The sequence below is a fragment of the Rhinopithecus roxellana genome, chromosome 11, assembly GCF_007565055.1.
Source record: "Rhinopithecus roxellana isolate Shanxi Qingling chromosome 11, ASM756505v1, whole genome shotgun sequence".
NCBI lineage: Eukaryota > Metazoa > Chordata > Mammalia > Primates > Cercopithecidae > Rhinopithecus > Rhinopithecus roxellana.
In genome coordinates, this window is record NC_044559.1 from 102,203,626 (window position 1) to 102,225,447 (window position 21,822).

A 21,822-nucleotide genomic window follows, 5' to 3' on the forward strand; every position below is an offset into this window, starting at 1 on the left:
GATTACAGACTTATATCAGGGGAAGAGGAAGAAGACCAACCTTACGCTCTCCACCTGGGTAACTAGCATTATGGATGCATCATTAATAGAAGTAAGAAGCCCAGGACTTGTTCTTTGCTTTCTGAACAATTTCTATATATTGGGAAATAAGGAATATACAGTTTTAAAGACTAATAAAGATTAAATGTAGTCTTATCATATTGTAGTATATTACTTATGTAACAATTAAATAGCTAAGGCCAGGCATGGTGGCTCATGCCTGCAATCCCAGCACATCAGGAGGCCGAGGCAGGCAGATAGCTTGAGCCCAAGGAGTCCGATACCAGCAGGGCAACATGGCAAAACCCCGTCTCTACAAAAAAACAAATAAAAATTTAGCCAAGTGTGGTGGTGCACACCTGTAGTCCCAGCTACTCGGGCAGCTGAAGCAAGAGGATCACTTGCGCCTGGAAGGTCGAGGCTGCAGTGAGCCATGATCGTAATTGTACCACTGCACTTCAGCATGGGCAACAGAGCAAGACCCTATCTCTAGAAAAAATAAAAATAAATAAATAACTTGTAGTATTCATAAAGAAGCAAGTAGATAACATCTTTTAAAGAACTTTCTTCCAATTAAGAAAAATAGTTCCTATTTTCCCAATTCCTTGATTTAGATTCCTAGATTATATTGTATCAAGCCCCAGAGATTTATTAATCTTTGCTCCTTTTATCCCAAGACTGTTGATGTAGGAAAGAACTCAAACATAAAACCCGTTGAAAATTAAACCATCACTTTCTGCATTTGACCCAACATACTATGTATACAGAAACACATACATACATACATACATACATACATACATATAATTATTCAGAGTTGCAAATAATTTTTGTCTGTTGTTTCATGAGTATTTTTATTATTTCCAGGTACGATGGATGATGTACTGGATTGTTTTTGCTCTCTATACTGTGATTGAAACAGTAGCAGATCAAACAGTTGCTTGGTAAGTTTTGCTGTTGAGAAGGGGCCAGATTGCAGACTCATAATCAGGTGTCCTGAGCTCTTATCCTTGCTCTTGCTATTAACTGAGTGATTTTCATCAAGTTACCTAATTATTCAGCCATTTGTTTTTGTCATCTGCTTTCCCATAGAACACTACTTTCCTTTGAGTCCCCATCAAATAAAGGCAGCTCATTTTCCTCCCCGTACGCCACTCCCTGCTCACCTCCCACACACCTTCCCCCAGTATCTTGGAATAGGGAAAGTTGATTGTCATCATCCTTTTCTGCACTGATGACTTCAGAACATTTTCCTGTATCACTTCCTAAATGACTCTGCTTTTGAAGCCCACAGCATCTGGTTTTAGCACCCCCTCCCTGTCCTATCCTTAAAACTCTCATCTACAAACATTTGAACTGGAAAACGTCAGCACCCACGTGGACACCCACTCAGCACCAGCTTCCTGGCTGCTCTGTTCCAAATAGAGGAGGCAAAAATTAAAGTGTGTTTATATCCTCAGGGATCTGACATTTTACCAAGGAGCAATACTTAACTGGACAACTCGAATCTCCCTGTGGTGTATTTCAGTAGTGCATTTCCATCTAAACCCTGCCATCACTTTGAGAACTTCTCCTTTCAAAATATTTTGGTTTACTACCTTGCTGATATCTTCATCTGCCCTTGACACACAAACCTTCTGTCTGAATTAGCCTAACAATCACTCGTCTTTTTTTTTTTTTTTTTCTTTTTTTTTTTTACACAGGGTCTTGCTCTGTTGCCTAGGCTGGAATGCAGTGGCACGATCTTGGCTCACTGCAGCCTCTAACTCCTGGGTTCAAGCAATTCTCCTGCCTCAGCCTCCTCAGTAGCTGGGATTATAGGCACATGCCACCATGGCCTGGCTAATTTTTGTATTTTTAGTAGAGACGGGGTTTCACCATGTTGGCCAGGCTTGTCTCAAACTCCCAGCCTCAGGTTATCTGCCCACCTCGGCCTCCCGAAGTGCAGGGATTGCAGGCATTAGCCACTGTGGCCAGCCAAAATGACTCTTTTTTACTTCTTTAACTGGGCTGCTAACTTCAGCTGAAAAAATTAATCAACTGCTCACATAGGTATCAGTTTGAACCTCATTCCTTTTACTTGCTCCTGATCAGTGTCTACTTACGTTTTGCCTGGGTCTGTTTCAAACCTTTACTATTCTCTCCTTAAGCTGTCTTTCCCATTTTGCTATTCTCCTATTCATGTAGCACATTAGGAGCTATTGGATTTGCTAGAAAAAAAATAGAAGTCATCAAACTAAAATATTTTTAACAACCTTCCTTTATTTGCAAACGTCACTGTATCTCTCTTCTGATTTGAAATACTGTAAAAATTTCCCTTCCTGTGCCCCAAAGCTCATTCATTTTTCTGTTATATTTTTGGTATAGGGGTTTGGTGCGGGGGTCTCTTTGTTTTTAAGTGACAGAGCACAGATCCTAAACCATGCTACCTCTAAGTTTCCAAGTTCTTTTTTTAAGATTTCATTTTTTTCTGATTGCAAATGTAGCCTATATATGTTATTTAAAAATGAACGATGTAGAAAATGTCTAACATGAACAACTGAATCCAGAAACTCCTATAATTGCAGTGTGGCAGAGACCTCTTTGTTGACAACACAGTAAGTCATCCTCACTGCCCTCTACCTGCCTGCCTTGACAGAAGAACTCAGATTTGCTCAGCTATCATTTATCCTAGTGATAAATGGACTACATTTATCTGGTTCTCACAACAAGATACTGAGCCTCCCATTATATATTAGTGAACTTTTGCTGTGACAAAAAAACAACCATGAAAGTACAGTGGCTTAGAAAAACAAACTTACTTCTTGCTCAAGCTACATGAGGGCAAATGGTTGACTGCATTTTTACTGGGGTCAGGTCACTTTTGCTGTTGTTTTTGTTGTTGTTTTAGAGACAGGGTCTTGCTCTGTTGCCCAAGCTGGAGTGCAATGGCATGATGATAGCTCACCACACCCTTGAACTCCTGGACTAAAGCAATCCTCCCAACTTGGCCTCCCAAAGTGCTGGGATTACAGGTGTGAGGACCTTACCTGGCCCCTTAAACCAAGGCTGAACAAGCAGCTATTCTCATGCCAGAGGGCAAAAGCTTAAAGCAAGAGGTTAAGGGTGATGGAGTGAAGGAGTCAAAGGGTGTTCTAAAGCTTCTGCTTGCGTGTGACATGTATCATGTTCATTTTCTGCTGGCCAAAGCAAGCAAGTCACATGGTTAAAGCCACAGTTGAGGAAGTATACTGGGCCAACAGGGGAGGCCCACTGTAACACTTTGTATTTTCCTTGGAAGTGAACAATTTAGGTCTGCAGAGTGCTGCAATTCTGGCCAAATGAAATTGGAAGGGATATTTTTTGGGAGTTCTGAAAAAGATGAAGATGTGTGTATGGGGTAGACATTGTACACTTGGAGCATATGAAGTCATGCTCTGAGAGGCACAACTATCCTATGAGGTAGGTCATGTACTTCCATGGCAGTTTGGCTCTGCAGATAGGGTGGCCATGCCTTGTGCACTGGATAAATGGTATTAGTGCCTTCTTTTAACTGCTGCATTCAGTTTGGCAGCTTTCCTATGCTTACTATAAAGGAAGATTCTTGTATTAGAAGGAGGGGGGAATCTCTCAGGTCACACTTTCATGAACTGATCTGTAGTTGAAACAAGATTATTGAAACACAGTTGTCTCCTGATCACTAACTCTTACATTTAAAAACTTAGCATAGGCCGGGCGTGGTGGCTCATGCCTGTAATCCCACCACTTTGGGAGGCCGAGGCAGGCAGATCACGTGAGGTTAGGAGTTCGAGACCAGGCCTGGACAACATGGTGAAACCTCGTCTCTACTAAAAGTACAAAAATTAGCCAGGAGTGGTGACACGCACCTGTAATCCTAACTACTGGGGAGGCTGAGGCAGGAGAATCACTGGAACCCAGGAGGCAGAGATTGCAGTGAGCTGAGATGGTGCCATTGCACTCCAACCTGGATGACAAGAGCAAAACTCTGTCTGAAAAAAAAAAAAAAAGCATAGTGACTGAACTTTTTAAAAGGTGTTTTTGTGATTTCTAGAGTGGTTTATTTTTCACTGGCAGTTTATTTCCAAATGTTTTTCTTATTAGGTTTCCCCTGTACTATGAGCTGAAGATTGCTTTTGTCATATGGCTGCTTTCTCCCTATACCAAAGGAGCAAGTTTAATATATAGAAAATTCCTTCATCCACTTCTTTCTTCAAAGGAAAGGGTAAGATATATGAATTACTTCCATAAATTTTTAAGAAATGCCTAAGCCAAGGCCAGGCCAGGTATGGTGGCTCATACCTGTAATCTCAGCACTTTGGGAGGCTGAGGTGGGTGGATCACTTGAGGCCAGGAATATGAGACCAGCCTGACCAACTTGGTGAAACCCTACCTCTGCTAAAAATACAAAAAAAGTTAGCCAGGTATGGTGGTGCATGCCTATAATACCAGTTAGTTAGGAGGCTGAGGCACGAGAATCGCTTGAACCCGGGAGATGGAGATTGCAGTGAGCCGAGATCTCACCACTGCACTCTAGCCTGAGCGACAGAACGAGACTCCATCTCAAAAAAAAAAAAAAAAAGGCCAGACGCAGTGGCTCATGCCTGTAATCCCAGCACTTTGGGAGGCCGAGGCAGGCAGATCACGAGGTCCAGAGATCGCGACCATCCTGGCTAACACGGTGAAACCCTGTGTCTACTAAAAATACAAAAAAATTAGCTGGGTGTGGTGGTGGGCACCCGTAGTTCCAGCTACTCGGGAGGCTGAGGCAGAAGAATGGCATGAACCCAGGAGGCGGAGTTTGCAGTGAGCTGAGATTGTGCCACTGCACTCCATCCTGGGCGAGAGAGCGAGACTCTGTCTCAAAAAAAAAGAAGCTCCTAGGCTGGGTGCAGTGGCTCATGCCTGTAATCCCCACACTTTGGGAAGCCAAGGTGGGAGGATTGCTTGAGCCCAGGAGTTTGAGACTAGCCTAGGCAACATAGTGAGACCCCCATCTCTACAAAAAAATTAAAAATTATTTGGTCATCGTGGTGCACGCTTATTGTCCCATGCCACTGCATTCCAGTTTAGGCAAAAGGAAGAGACTCTCTCTCAAAAAAAAGAAAAAAAAAGAAAGAAATACCTATCAACACATGCTTAATGCTATAAAATTTGTGAAACTATTATAGGGAGAATGTTCTACTTTGGGGCTTCTTAACACTATTTTTAAGTAAAACTAACATCTGTGGCTTTTTCCCCCAGGAGATTGATGATTACATTGTACAAGCAAAGGAACGAGGCTATGAAACCATGGTAAACTTTGGACGGCAAGGTTTAAACCTTGCAGCTACTGCTGCTGTTACTGCAGCAGTAAAGGTAATTGTTCATTTACCTTTTTAATCCAGTATCACATTAAGTTAACAAATAAAGAAAAGTGACTTTTTATTTCAAACCATTATAAAATTGTGGCATTTTGCTGTATGTTTATTTTTCTAATACTGGAAAACAAGTAAATAATTTTAAAGGTATTTTAATTTTATGTTTTCTATACTTGATATTTTGAATCTCTTAATTGATCACAAAATGAGAGGTACTTAATAAATAATACATGCCTGAAAATGTCATGTAGTCGTAATGTTCCCACTTAATGACCTTAAAGTGGTTTGAGTAAAGCACCTGAAGTAAAGATGACCATTGTTTCTTTCTCTGTCTTTGGTGTTCTTTCTCTCTCTTTTTCTGTCTCTTTCTCAATGGCCATATCTTGGTAGGATTTCTGGCTTACTTCTGCACCTCTACTTCAATCAATTTGAGGTAACTGATTATTCAAAATAAGGCATGAAAAAGTCTGTTCTTAAAACTTGATACTTAGCCAATTACTAATGTCATTTGTTATGTTTGCAAGCCAAGTTATCAAATGAATGTGTTCCGTAAAAATTTGCATTATGGTTTTGGATTTCTTTGCATGTTGTAATTTGTGTGGTTTATTTTAAATACTTTAGCATAATTGATTTTGGTGTGTTTGGTATGGAAAGAAAATAGCCTTCTGTGTTCCTTAGTTGCTTCATGTATAAAATGGGGGTAATATACCTGTGAGAATATATAAAAGCACAGTGCTTGCTTGCGTATAGTAGGAGCCCAATAAACATAAATATCATGTGTCTATCTCCATTCAAGATTCAAGTGAAAATTTAAGTTTTTTGCTATTAAATTAAATTGAGACTGAATAGTATTCTGCTTTCAAATTAGTCTCTTTTAGTTATCTTGAACTAAAACAACAATGCTATGGAAATAAATATTGTAGTTAAGTGGTGATTTTATATAACTGTAATGGCGAAGGGATATGAAATGAGGGCACTTTCACTTTTCAGAGAGGTTTTTGGCTCAAGTATCAAACTGAATATAATGAATAAGAGGGAAAATTCAAATTAGCATTACATTGAGGGTTAAATGGAAATTTATTAACTGTGCAGCACTATACATGTAAGACAACTATATTATTAATGATTATTAATGATCAGCACTTTAATATAGCATAGTTTTCCTGTTATTTGGCTTTTAAAGGCTTTTTCTTTTATTAGGATAGGTTTATAAATGAATACAGAAATAACAAAGTTTTCAGCTTAAAGGCCTACGTTTTATTTTAGAAGTTCATTTTGCTTTTTATTTCTTGCTTAGTGAAAATGCATTCCTGATTTCCATATCTGCTAAAAAAGATTATCCAGGAGATAATCCAGCCACTGGGAATTCTAAAAAGAGGGAATAGATGCAATTAACAAAGAAATAATACAATAATATTTCCCAGAACTGAAGGATATGAATCTTCAGATTGAAAGGACCCACCAAGTACTTAGCACAATGAATGAAAAGAATGACTGACTCTAAGTGAAGTCCTTGGGTATCCCAAAACACCAGTGATAAGGAAAGAATTCATAAAGATTCCAAATATAAAAAGCATGTCACATTTGGCCGGGCACGGTGGCTCACGCCTGTAATCCCAGCACTTTGGGAGGCCAAGGCTAGTGGATCACTTAAGGTCAGGAGTTCAAGACCAGCCTGGCCAACATGGTGAAACCCTGTCTCTACTAAAACTACAAAGATTAGCTGGGCGTGGTGGCGGACGCCTGTAATCCCAGCTACTCAGGAGGCTGAGGCAGGAGAATTGCTTGAATCCGGGAGGCGGGGGCTGCAGTGAGCTGAGATCGCGCCACTACACTACAGCCTGGGTCACAGAGCAAGACTCCGTCTCAAAAAAAAAAGCATGCCACATTCAAATGATGTAGAATCAGAATGACATTAAATTTCTAAACAGTGACAAGGAAAGCTTGAAGACAGTAATACCATCCATGATACATCATGATTTTCACCCTCAAGTACTATAACAGTCAAGCTCTCGGTTGTGTGAAATTTCTTAATTCTAAGCATGCAGAGTCACAAGATTTACCTCCTGGTTATCTTTTGTCAGGGCAGATTTGTTCACCAGAGCTAGGGAATGGTCCACAAAAAGGGAAACCCATGGGATCTGGGAAACAAGTTATTCAGCACAGAAAGGAGATGACAAAAATTCTGAGAGACCACCACACAGCAAGTCCAAAGTGCAGCCAGCCGAAACTGGATGTGGTAGATGAAAGGTGCCAGGAGGGATGGCTCTGGTAGACCTACAAAGCCAAGAGGATCTTTCATGCTGCACAGAGATTATACTAAAACTGGTGAGAGGCCGGGCGTGGTGGCTCACACCTGTAATCCTAGCACTTTGGGAGGCCGAGGTAGATGGATCATCTGAGGTCAGGAGTTCAAGACCAGCCTGGCCAACGTGGTGAATCCCCGTTTCTACTAAAAATACAAAAAAATTAGCTGGGCATGGAGAATTGCTTGAACCTGGGAGGTGGAGATTGCAGTGAGCCAAGATCACACTATTGCACTCCAGCCTAGGTGACAAGAGTGAAACTCTGTCTCAAAAAATACTAATAATAAAATAAATAAATAATAAAACCAAGGAGAGGGCATGCTTCAACCAGATGACACATTGGCTCTAGGCCACTGGTGCCCATGCAGCTGCCCATGATCCCTGAGCACCATGAAAAAATATATTGGTGGCAATGTAAAGAGAAAGAAGGTAAGACAATGAAAAAGAAAAAAAAGGCATGATCATTAACTCTGGCGGAAAAAAACAAAAGTTACATAAGAAAGGAAATAATGGAGTATGACTGCATTTACATTATAATAATGAACACAGACTAAGGATTTAACAACTGTGGTTTTGCCATATTGAGGGTATCAGGGAAAGAGAAGAAAAGTAGAAGAGAACTAAAATCCTCATCTGTTACAATAGGAAAGTAGAGGGTTTAAAGGGGCTGCATCAGCAGGGGATGAAGAGGAGAAGGGGACTAAGCTTGTTGCTTTTTGCTACAAAATTTAGCATTTTTGACTTTGCAAATCAAGTACATGTATTTATTTACACCCAATGAAGATGCTGTCTGCATTTTTCCTATTTAAAAGCATTCTTCAACGTGGTTCTGTGGAGAAAAACAGAAAATTAAATTTCAAGTTGAAAAATTATTTAGAGAACACATTTTAGAATATTGTCTTAAAAAACAAGCATACAAATCCCATTTTTCCTCCTCACTTTTAGCATTTGCATATAATAATCTATTCTCCTATTTTGTGAGACACCTTTGTACATATTGTGACTATTTTGTGCAGTACTTGTTTTATTTTGACTTGTGTTTACTACTCCCACGTAGGGAATCAGCAGCCCCCACTGTATTATCTTATCCTCATTCCCTTCCCATTTATTTTTATCTTACACTTCGCCTCCATTGGTGTTTAGCATTCTACATATTATTTATTCAGCATCTGTTTATTTAATGCCTACTGCATAGTAGGTACTGGAAATGTAGCAATGAGCAAGATAGATACAGCCCTCACCTGCACAATCTACTGTCTGTCTGGAGCTAATGTCCATATTAGCTAGGGAATAGCCCACAAAAATTTTATTTCTGACTGAAAATTGTATTTCACCTCTGGTTGATAAAACCCCACCCATTACCCTTCATTATTAAAATAAGCATTATCTCACAGGAATACTTTTCTGTAAAAATGCCATGAAAACAAAAATGTATCTATTTCATATATCTATTTTTCTGGCTCTCTTATGATTTATTGTTTCTTTTAATTTATATGTTTAACACCTTAAAATCAGCTGTCCACCCCAAAGGCAGTAATATTGATAAAAATCATCTAAGTCACTCCTGCAAAACAAATAGAAGCCCATATCCCTTAAATGAAATCGGATACTGGATTTGGAACTGTCCCCATTTGTTTGCAATGCTGTGATTCTTTTATCCATAACATCCCTGGATATGAGGTAACCTTCACTATTCTCATGAGTACAGGAATGTTGGAGATCCCATCCTGGAGTCTGTATTATTCACTAGAAATGGTCATTAAATATGCTGAACATAGCATAATGTTAACTCTATTTGCCTCAAGTTATACTGTACTTATTTTAAAGTACACGAAATTAGTTTCATCTCTGCAGATGTCAAACAAGGGCATTGTCATAGAAGAATCACTGAACCAGACACTTCATACCGAAGAGTAAATTGAAACTGAAATAGGAAATAGGTCAGGTTTAAGGAGAAGCTGCAAGAAAGCCAACAGTAAGATTTGAAAATTATTTAAAATTTTTACAATATATAGTTTGTTTAAAGTATCTTTGAGGCTAAATATTCTTGGACTCTTGGTGTGACCTTTGAAGAATGGGTAATAACCCTGACTAGGTTTCCCAGGTTGAACCACCTGAGCATGTTAAAGGTGAAAATAGGAATCTAATCAGAACATTTATTACACCGTAAAGCAATTTTCTGAAAATGTTACTCAGTTCTATGACCTCATTACCAGGCATCTGTTCGCAAGGTCACTGTACAAGTTTATTTTGGCTGAGCAAAGCATAAACATTTGAAGGACCTTCAAGGATTTTGCTGAGGATGTACAGCATTCCATAGCTTTCCACATGAGAAACGTAGGTGGTTTCGTGCAGATGAGCAACACTACTGCCAGATGAAGGACAGATGAAGAAAAGTACTATCCGTTGTATTAACCATGTCTTTGAACTTCTCTGGCAGCCTTTTCTTGGTGAATTTCTTTAAAAGATATAAGAAATCAATTACCACAGACTTTTGAACTTTATAGGTAAAATTGTTGAAATCTAATTGACTTTAAATGATCCCGATTAGGTCAAAAATCCTAACATCTTACTGTCTTTTTTATGACTTTCTGTTTGTGAATGACTTTGAGAATATACAACTTAGTATTATACACTTAAAAAAAAAAAAAAGGAAAGAACCTTTGTCCAGACAATGGAAAAAGAAAGTTGTACTATTTTTCCTACAATCTAAGGAAGCAGAATGGTATAATAAAAATTGAATGCTACAGCAATTGAGTTAATCTGGATTTTTTTTAGTGTTGATTCCGCTACAAATTAGCCATGAGATTTTGGACAAATCATCTGCATTGATCTAAGTATTAATTTTTCTCACTTGTAAAAAGAAGCGGTGAAACATGATTTCTAAAACCCCTTATATCTCTAAAACAGTTGTTCTCAACTAGAGGCAATTTTGTGCCCCTGCCCTTACCATGGGACATTTTAGGTTGTCACCACTGAGAGGGGGCTGCTACTGGTATCTAGTCAGTAAAGAAAGGTCAGGGATGCTGCTTAATATTCTACAAAGCACAAGACGTTCCCCACAACAAAAAATTATCTAACGAAAAATAGCAAGAGTGTTAAGTTGAGAAACTGCTCTAAAAGTATGATGACTCAGAAAAAACTCAAGAGAATATATAAATATGTATAAGTAGTTTTAGTGATAGGTTAGAAATAATTTTTCCTTCCTTTTTAAAATTTTTCTCCATGTTATCAGTGTTCTTCAGTAAATACGTATTGCTTTAATCTTAAACACACTAAAATATTTTATTCACCTAATGCAAATGCAGTTAATTCCATTCTGGGCTTGATCAGATTAATTGCTGAATGTGCATAGGGAAATGAGATTTCCCTAAAAACTAGGAACTAACCTTATCTGCAATTATAATGTAACGTCAAGGATCAACAAGAAATAGAGCTTAGTGACTATTGTTTACTGAATAGTATAATAAGAATTATTCTGTAAAAGAATGTTTTGTGCTTGTAAGATTATAAAGCATTGCTGGTTATATGTTTTTGAATCTGTGATTTAAAATGTGAAGAAAATAAATTGAAGGTTTTATACAAAGGTGCTGATAAATATAATAAATTCTCCTTATTTAAAACAAAATATAGTAATTTTAATGTGGTGTTTAACCAGGAAATGAAGTATTTAAACAAAGACAGCATTATTTGAGTGTGAAGAAATTGGAATTACTCATACATGCAGGGTCCCTTTTTATGGATGCCAACCATGTGCTTAGATACTTGAGTAGACATTCAGATGTCCTAGTGCCCTTGGATGTAAATGAGCTCTCTGTGGAGCCAGTGTGGGGAGCTGCTTCTCAGCTGAAGAATCCCTTCCAGAGCCTGAGTGTGCTAGCTCTGGACCCAGCCCTCCTGCCCAGTCAGTCCCTGCAGTATTCTCAGTTTCTTACCGACGCATATTTGGGCCCATCTAAATCCAAACCCTGAGAATTCAGTGCCACCTGAAGTTCAGATGGTTCAGGAACAATTCTGCTCATGATAATCAGTTTCAATGTGTAAAATATTCTACAGAATACTTAATTACTTTGAGTTTTACATTTTCATCATAATCTCTGTTACTTTGTTAGGATCAATGTTAACATACACAAAATACAGACAATTCTACAGAGAATAGGAACTAAAGTGCTGAGATATGGAATTATCTTGTGAATGGTAATCCTGCCTTTCCTCTTTATTGACTAAGACCACTGTTTCCATACAGCAGACTAGACTAGAACTTTTCTTCCTTCTTTCTTTCTTTCTTTTTCTCTTTCTTTCGTTCTCTCTCTTTCTTTCTTTCTCTCTTTCTCTCTCTCTTTCTTTCTTTCTGTCTGTCTGTCTTCTTTCCTTTTTTAGAAACAGGGTCTCGCTTTATCACCCAGACTGGAGTGCAGAGTTGTGATCACAGCTAACTAAGGCCTCAAACTCCTGGCCTCACGTGATCTTCCCACCTTGGCCTCCCGAAATGTTGGAATTGCAGGCGTGAGCCACTGCACCGGGTCCTTTTCTCGTTTTTCTTATACTTTTGTCTTCACATTATATAAATTAAATAGAAGAAAATAGATACACAAAGCATTATTTATTTAAACAAAACCAATACCTTTTAACATTGTTATTTACAAGTGACTGTAATGTTCTATTTGTGACCTCAAAAATAGACCATTTTTCTTTTACTGATGGGATTAAAGCATTAGATACAGGAAACATGGGTGAGAAATGGATCAGAAATTCTTATAGTATACCACATATTGACTAATTTTGTAATATTAAAGACAATATTTTAAAAAAGAAAAGAAGTCACCCATCCCATCTGCCTAAACATTGTACTGTTGTTAGTTTTGCATTTTTCCCTGTCTACTTATAGCCACACTGCACACTTGCAACCATATTATGCATGTGATATAGAATTCTGGGGTAGAGGGAAGATGTCTCCACTTACCATTAATATAGCAAACATAGTTCCTTTATTACTGGAGTTTTTGTGTTGAAGATGTAAAAACTAGAAGGAATAAGATGGCCTTCAGAAGTGATTACTTTATAATTATACCCACCCTTTAAACTGGTTACATTGGATACTTGTAATTTATATAATGTTTTCAAAGTCCACAATACTGCACCAATTTCTCTCTTATATTAGTTTTATTTTAGGCCCATAAAAAATATACAGTGGAAAGTCCAATTTTCCAAGGTGATAATGGCTGTTAAAGTGTTGGAGGTTCTCAAAGAGGGCTCATATTCTCTTTTTGCTTTTCCCTACAGTACCTGGCTTTCCTGAAAGCCTTGAAGAGGTTGATAATACTTGGGTATTGATAATGGTAGCATTGGTTACTCAAGAGCTAAATTTAAATCCAGCCTGTAGAGAGATCACCCAGATACCTCAAGGTTGGGCCTTGCCTTGCTCATGTTTAATCTAAACCTGAAGCAACCCTTGGTGGGTGGTGTAGTCTACCCATGGAGAAGCCTGTGGCCATACCTGTGGTTTGCTGCCGAACCTCTGCACAAAACCTACAGTGTTTACATTAAAACATGCTGCCATCTATGGAGAACTCTTTAACAGTCAAGAGTAATGAAAAAGAAGGGACATAAAAAAGTATTTAGTTTACTTATTACATGTTCAATATCAGTAGCATACCGGGAGAATAGAAGAAGCCTAAGATTTGTCCCTCTCCTCTAGTGTCTTAAAAGTCTTGCTCTGGAGGCAAAATATACCTATCACAACAGTAGAAGTAACAGTATTGTGTGCATTCATTTGTGAGGTATATCCCAAGAGATTTGTTGATTATGCTTGTTAAACATACCAAAGTTTGGGGATGATACAATTATAAAACTAGACTGATTCTGTTACACTTTGAGTCATTTGTATCCTGAAATGTACCTTCTTGAGTGGGAGGGTTTGGGAATTATAGCCAGCCTTGGAAATTGCATGTGAATTGAGTAAAGGGTATCACGGACATGCATGTCATTTGTCATCTGTGTGGCAGTAGATAAAGAAATCAGGAATTGCTGAGAGAGGGCACATAACTACGAAGATGAAATAAAGAGAATGACATTTCTGAGAAACAAGGCATCTGTTTCAGATGAACACTGGTCACTTCCTTGTAGTATGTCTGTAGAGTCTTCTGTCATCTATTTGATAAGTAAATGATATCTAATAAGGAGGAAGCAAGTATAATAAATTAGACCATGCCACAAATGTTTTTTAAATGTGTGAAATCCAATTATTTTTATTGAGAATAAAGACCTTTAATGATTTCATATCACAATTCAAAAATATGGTAGAAATAAACAGCTCAAGTGGGATATGGAAATGGCATTTGGTTTTGACATAATGTATTATTAACCCAAAGTAACTGAATCAAGACTCATAAATTAAGACCTTTTTCTTGAGTGTAAAATACAAGTTAATAGTAATGTCCAAATGTTTGTAGCACCTTTGACTTTGAAATTTAGAGATGAAGCATTATGGATTAGTTTCTATGGTAACACTGTAACTAGAGGAAATCATAAATTCATATGTGTGAAAAGAAGAAATAATAAGTATAAAAACCCCCTTAGAAGAATATTTTTAATCTAGCTATAAATAAGAAGTGACTCATCTATATGCTATGCAAATTTAAAGTAGGTAAATTTAGAATTTTTTTTCTTTTTTTGCTTTTACACAGCTTTATACTTTAGGAGGGGAAGTGTAGTTATATATGAACAGTTCAGAAAATGTCTCTTTCAGAGCTGCCGTGGTGGAAATGTTCTGTATCTGCACCATCCAATACAGTAGCCACTAGCCACATGCAGCTATTGAACATTTGAAAAGTGGCTAGTGCAATTAAAAGAAGTGAACATTGTATTTTATTTAACTTTACTTAATTTCAATTTAAATACTTACCTGTGCCTTGTATCTGCCATATTGTTAAGGGAAAGGACTTAAAGTCAAATGTAGAGTAGTAGATATGTCTTGCCAGATAGTTAATTCACTAATTGACTGTCATTTTGTATTCAAGATTCTTTGGCTCTTACATGTTTCTAACTTGTTCTAGAAAGAGCCATTACCAGTCCTGACTTACCTTAGCTTTAAAACAATGTCATGTCTCTTTTACTTTAAAAAGTTGCCCTTGGCCGGGCGTAGTGGCTCACATCTATAATCTCAGCACTTTGGGAGGCCAAGGCAGGAGGATCCCCTGAGGTCAGGAGCTCAAGACCAGCCTGACCAACATAACAAAACCCCATCTCTGTTAAAAATACAAAAATTAGCTGGATGTGGTGCCACATGCCTGTAATCCTAGCTACTCAGGAGGCTGAGGCAAGAGAAACGCTTGAACCTGGGAGGCAGAGGTTGCGGTTGCCAAGATCGTGCCACTGCACTCCAGCCTGGGCAACAGAGTGAGACTCTGTCTCTAAATAAATAAATTTTAATTAATTAATTAATTAAAAGTTGCCCTTAATTTTAAAGTTTAAGCCCCAAAGTGCTAGTTTTAGGAGACAGCAACATTATAGATGCTGTTTACTCTGAGGGTAAGCCCATCATACATCTTTTACATTTTAAAATTAAATATGCTGCTGAAATGTTTGGGGTGAAATGTACTGATGTCTACAAGTTACTTTGAAATGCATAAAAAAATAAAATGAATTCATGGATGGATAGATGGTAGATATGTGAGAAAGGAGATACCGCAAAATGTAAACAATATTGGGTGTTCATTGTACAATTCTTTCAGCTTTTCTGAAGTTATCTTAATAAAATGTTCAGGGATAGTTAAATGTAAGCATACTAAATATTTTTAAAGTATTTTTTTCTTGGATCTATCACTTCTGTATTAAATAGAGCCAAGGAGCAATAACTGAACGTCTAAGAAGCTTCAGCATGCATGATTTAACGGCTATCCAAGGTGATGAGCCTGTGGGACAAAGACCATACCAACCTCTACCAGAAGCAAAAAAGAAAAGTAAACCAGCCCCTGGTGAATCAGCAGGTGTGCTTGTTTGTTTTAATATATGGTTCTTTTACATGGACACGGGGAGGGGAACAACACACACTGGGGCCTGTCAGGGGGTGGGAGACAAGGAGAGGAGGGAGAGCATTAGGACAAATACCTAATGCATGCGGGGCTTAAAACCTGGATGATGGGTTGATGGATGCAGCAAACCACCATGGCACATGTATACCTATGTAACAAACCTGCACATTCTGCACATGGATCCTGGAACTTACAGTAAAATTATATATAAAGTGTATATATATATATATGATTCTTCCATAATTGGGCTTGTGGATACTAAAATGATACATGATAACTATCTGAATTTAGGTAGAAAAAATTTACTTCTAAGCTTGTATTTTTTACTTTTACATTTAATCATAGTTCTTTTCCTCTGAATTTTTTCTAAATTAGTACTTGCTAGGCCAGGCGCAGTGGCTCAGGCTGGGTGCAGTGGCTCACACCATAAATCCCAGCGCTTTGGGAGGCTGAGGCGGGTGGATCACGAGGTTAGGAGTTCAAGACCAGCCTAGCTAACATGATGAAACTCCGTCTCTACTAACAATACAAAAAAAATTAGCTGGGCATGGTGGCACATGCCTGTGATCCCAGCTACTTGGGAGGCTGAGGCAGGAGAATTGCTTGAACCCTGGAAGTGGAGGTTGCAGTGAGCTGACATGGTGCCACTGCACTCCAGCCTGGGCAACAGAGTGAGACTTTGTCTCGGGAGAAAAAAAAAAAGATTAGTACTTGCCTTTTGCTGATTCTGGAGATCATCTACCTAACAAAGTTGGCTTTTTTGCTGTCATTAATTTTTAGAAGCTGTAGGTGTGGTTACCAATACCTTCTTACCACCAGCACTAGTTCTAACCTATAATAAATACTCTTTCTACTCAAACTGTGCACTGACATCTAAGGAGTTTTATAGTTGAACACTCTTTACTGTAAGTGCTGTGGACAAATAAGGATATTGACTCACAGATTAAAAGTTTTAAGCACGTGATAAAAGATGACTCAATTTAAAAATAAGATTACTCCCATGGAAAATGTGTTGAAATTACATATTCTAGTTCAAGAGCTAACTTGTAGGCATATTCTAGTATAAATTATGAACATGTCATAGTTAATATATTCTAAAACTTTAAAAAACTATCATGATCTTAGAAACATACATATAAATTAGACACGGTTCCTTAGTCATTTTATCACATATAATAAGAAAGTTTGAATTCAAAAGTAAGGCTGAGAACTAAGATTTTCAAGACATTCCTTATTAATGTGTTAAGTCCATAAGGTACAGGGCTATTTGACTTTTTATTTTAAAAAGAAGTTTTCTTTTGAGAGAGATTGAAAATCATCTTTATAATTAAAACCAATTTGAAAAATTGAAAAAAATAAAAAAAAAACTGTTCCTCCTTAAAAAGGAAAAATACCTCTGCAAAAACAATTTTTTTTTATTAGCCGAGCATGGTGGTACTCACCCAGCTACTTGGGAGGTAGATGGGAAAATCACTTGAGCCCAGAAGTCGAGGCTACAGTGAGCCATGATCACACCACTGCACTCCAGACTAGGTGATAGAGCAAGACCCTTTCTCAGGAAAAAAGAAAAAAAATAAATAAATAATGAGCTTTCTTCCAAGAATGAATACTTTTACAAAGTTTTGACTATTATCTAAGAGGTAGTGATCAAGCATTGGCCATTGATTAAGGTAGCGATGCCTTTGAGAGCAAGGAACCATCAGTCTTACCAGTACATTAATAATGTAAAAGTAGTTCCTAATGTAGACATTTCCTTTTTTTATTTTTTTTTTTTTGTTTTTGTTTTTGTTGTTTATATATTTTGAAATAGGGTCTCACTCTGTCACTCAGGCTGGAGTGCAGTGGTACAATCTCTACTCACTGCAGCTTTGACCTCCCAGGTTCAAGTGATCCTGTCTCAGCCTCCCAAGAAGCTGGGACTACAGGTATGCACCACCATTCCCTGCTAATTTTTCCATTTTTTGTAGAGACGGGGCTTTACCATGTTATCCAGACTGGCCTCAAACTCCTGGGCTCAAGCAGTCTGCATGTCTCGGCCTCCCAGAGTGCTGGGTGGGATTGCAGGCATGTGCCACACCACCTGGCCTTGGCATTTCTTAATATGCATTTAAAATTAGGTGGTCAGGCGCAGTGGCTCACACCTGTAATGCCAGAGCTTTGGGAGGCCGAGGTGGGCAGATTCCCTGAGGTTAGGAGTTCGAGACCAGCCTGGTCAACATGGCGAAACCCTGTCTCCACCAAAAATACAAAAATTTGCCAGATGTGGTTGTGTATGCCTGTAGTCCCAGCTATCCGGGAGGCTGAGGCAGGAGAATTGCTTGAACCCAGGAGACAAAGGTTGCTGTGAGCCGAGATCACGCCACTGCACTCCAGCCTGAGTGACAGAGAGAGACTCTTCCTCAAAAAAAAAAAAAAAAAAGGTATATTGATTTTGATTATGGAGTCTGCTGTATGTATTATATTTTGCTGATTTAGACCAGATATCTTAGACCAGAGTCCTTTTTTAGCGGTTTATTCATAATCATACCCAAGGATTGGCTAAGAATTATGTTCTAATTAGGCAAATAAAAACAGGTTTATAAATATGAAAATTCATAATACTATTTTTATGGTGCTCACCTATCAATTTTTTTTTTTTTTTTTTTTTTTGAGATGGCATCAATCTCTGTCACCCAGGCTGGTGTGCAGTGGCACGATCTCGGCTCACTGCAACCTCCGCCTCCCAGGTTCATGAGATTCTCCTGCCTTAGCTTCCTGAGTATCTGGGATTACAGGTGTGTGCCACCACGCCTGGTTAATTTTTATATTTTTAGTAGAGACGGGGTTTCACCATGTTGGTCAGGCTGGTCTCGAACTCCTGACCTTGTGATCCGCCCACTTCAGCTTCCCAAAGTGCTGGGATTATGGGCATGAGCCATCACGCCCGGCCACCTACCAAATTTTATATGTATGACTAAAATATTTTAAAATATTGACTTGCTGTTCTTAAATTTCAAATCATGAATTTAAGTTTTATAAAAATATGAAGTATGTGGTAGCAGTATGAGAAAGATAGTTGTTCAGTTATGAAAGGTACTTGTTCAGTTATAAACTCTGCGCAGTTTCCAGTTTTTCTACAGAATGGTATATATTCTGAGCCTTTCTTCCCTAAGGAAACACTTTCATCAAAACTTTCTTTCTTGACCATATTTTTAACAAAGCAGTATGGTTCTAGGACCAGAATAGGTGAAGAGAAGTTAATAATAGATCATCTAGATAGACACAAACCCAGGTGTACATGGAAATCTATCAGATGAGAAAGACAATCTTTCAAATTGGTGGAGGAAAGACAGATGATTTAATAAGTGATGCTAGGATAACTGTTAGACTGCTAGAAGATGGAGTAGAGAATGAAGTTATATCTCTGCCTCAAATCTTAGATCAAAATAAATTCTTAAAAGATTAAGATTTAAGTATAAAAAAATTAAACTAAATAGTAGGAAGTCCCTGTGAATTTTTTTATAATCTTAAGATAGATAAAATTTCTTAAGCATGATATCGAAACCAGAAACCATAATGGAATAGTTTTTGAGATTTTCCTACATAAAAATATATAAAATTATAATATGGGGGGAAACATAAAAAAGACAAACTACAAACTGTCAGAAATATTCCCATTATATGTTACAGGCAAAGGGTTCAGATTCAACAATCCAGTAACCCTCACAAACCAATTATTGTCAAAGAATACAATTGGTCAAGAAATATATGAAAGAGATTCTCAACCTCAGATAATCAAAAAATAGTAATAATAGTAATTTTCATTTGCCAGATTGGCAAAAAAAAAAAAAAAATGTTTTTAATTAACAGTGCTCTGTGTTGGGAACTGTTTCAGTTATCTAGTTATCTATTAAGCCACCCCAAAACAGCAGCTTGAAACAATCATGGTCATTTAGTTTGCCCACAGATCTGGGGGTGACTTGACTTGGCAAAGCAGTTCTTGCTCAGGGTCTCCTGCAGCTGTGGTCTGACAGCAGCTGGGCTAGAGTTATAATCTCAAAGAGAGCTCACACATCTGCTGTCTGAGCTGAAAAGAGTCAAGCAGCTGCTGGCTAGAATGGTTGGAGCCTCTCAGCCATCTCCCTCTATGTTCTCTCCATGTGGTCTCTAAGGGTGGTTGGATTTCTTACCTGGCAGCTGAAGCCTCCCGGGCCAGTGTGCCGAGAGAAACTTGCAGAAGTCCTAGAAGCAGCATCACTTCCATCACATGTTTTGTGGCGATTTGTTGAGGCAAGTACAAAGGCCTCTGAAATGTTAAGGGAAGGGAAGAGGAATGTCAGAGAATCTGTAGACATGTTTTAAAACCACTACAGCAAGCCTGTTGAGAAGCACTCTTAGGCACTTTTTATGAGTTTAAAATGGAATAATCCTTTTGGATGACAATCTGGTAGTAATCATCATAATTTATTCCCTTTAGCTCAGCAAGAAGCTTTTAAGAATATGTCATAAGGAAATAATCAGACAAGTGTTCAAATATGCATGTACAACAATGTTCATCTCGTTGTTTATAATAACAAATATTGGAATGAACGAAATGCCTAGGAGAAAGGATTAAGCAAAAGGTGGTTTATTAGCTGTGAAACATAACAATGTCAATCTATACTTAATGATATGAAAACATACCCAGATTGTAGGGAAAAAACAATAATAAGTAGATGATGCAATGGATTAATATACCTAATTTGTTTAATGTATATACATAAGAGAAAGTTTGGAAGGGTATTACTAAAATGGTAACAGTGTTTAGCCCTCAGTAGTGAGCTTTTTCGTTTGTTGTTGTTTTTTAAATTAACCTATTAATCTTAAAATCAGAAGTAAATCAGCCATACTCTTCATTTAAAAACAATAAGTTATTCATTTTCAGGTTTTAAGTTAAGCAGAAAATGTATTTTTTTTTTTAATATATTAATGGAGATGGGATCTCAGTATGTTGCCCAAGCTGGTCTCGAACTCCTCAGTTCAAGTGATCTTCCCACCTCTGCTTCCCAGAGTGCTAGGATTACAGGCATGAGTCACCAAGCCCAGCCAGAAAATACATATTTTTAATGAAAATATTTGACTTGATTCTAGTGTCTCCGCTCTCTTTGATTCAAGCATTGGTGAATAAATTGCTAAATTAATTTAGCAATTTATCTAAATTGCTAAATCTCAGCTCACTGCAGCCTCCACCTCCCAGGTTCAAGCGATTCTCTGCCCCAGCCTCCCGAGTAGCTGGGATTATAGGCACATGCCATCGCACCCAGCTAATTTTTGTATTTTTAAGTAGAGATGGGGTTTTGCCATATTGGCCAGGCTAGTCTCCAACTACTGGCCTCAAGTCATCCACCCGCCTCAGCCTCCCAAAGTGCTGGGATTACAGGCATGAGCCACCGCACCCAGCCTAAACTTGTTAATTTCATTTCCCAATAAATTCTAATTTTGGCTCCTTGCTCTGTACTCACTCTCTGTGGACTCTTGTCATTTCCAACCTGCTATACGAAGTAACCTGCCCAGTTAGGCTTCCTGCCCTCAGCCTTATCCATTTCTGATTCATTTTCCAAAGTGCAAGAAGAATATTTTACACAACCCAAGTCTAATCATGTTACTCTTCTGCTTAAAACATTTCAGTACTCTCCCCAAGCCTCCAGAGGCTTCATTGCTCTCTGATGAAGTCCAAACTAGATAGCATGGTATATTAACTCCCCAGCGTTGTTCTCCCACTCCATCAAGTGCTAGTCATACAGAATCATGACTCTTTGAGGATTTAGCTTAACCACCACCTCCTACAAGTCCTTCTCTCATAACCCACCCTTTCCAACCCACCCCATGCTGATTACATTCTCTTACTGTATGCCCCCCCAGCACCTTGTCATTAGCTTATAGCATTTATTACAGTATCATAATGCCCATTACATTCTGTTTCCCCTATTGGACCCTAAATTTTTTGAGGGTAGAAAAAGACAGCTATTGGCCGGGCGCGGTGGTTCAAGCCTGTAATCCCAGCACTTTGGGAGGCCGAGACGGGCGGATCACGAGGTCAGGAGATCGAGAACATCCTGGCTAACACGG

The 21,822-nt window shown here is 38.3% G+C and overlaps 1 protein-coding gene across 2 annotated transcripts in view; it reads left to right on the forward strand.

The window, feature by feature from the left end:
• REEP3 (receptor accessory protein 3) overlaps nt 1–21,822 on the forward strand; it is a 108,429-nt gene that overhangs the window by 77,386 nt on the left and 9,221 nt on the right. For both annotated transcript variants that reach the window (XM_030941216.1, XM_030941217.1), the window contains 4 exons: nt 907–983; nt 4,141–4,261; nt 5,281–5,394; nt 15,543–15,690. In XM_030941216.1, coding sequence (XP_030797076.1) covers nt 907–983; nt 4,141–4,261; nt 5,281–5,394; nt 15,543–15,690 — 460 coding nt within the window. The remainder of the gene's footprint in view (nt 1–906; nt 984–4,140; nt 4,262–5,280; nt 5,395–15,542; nt 15,691–21,822) is intronic.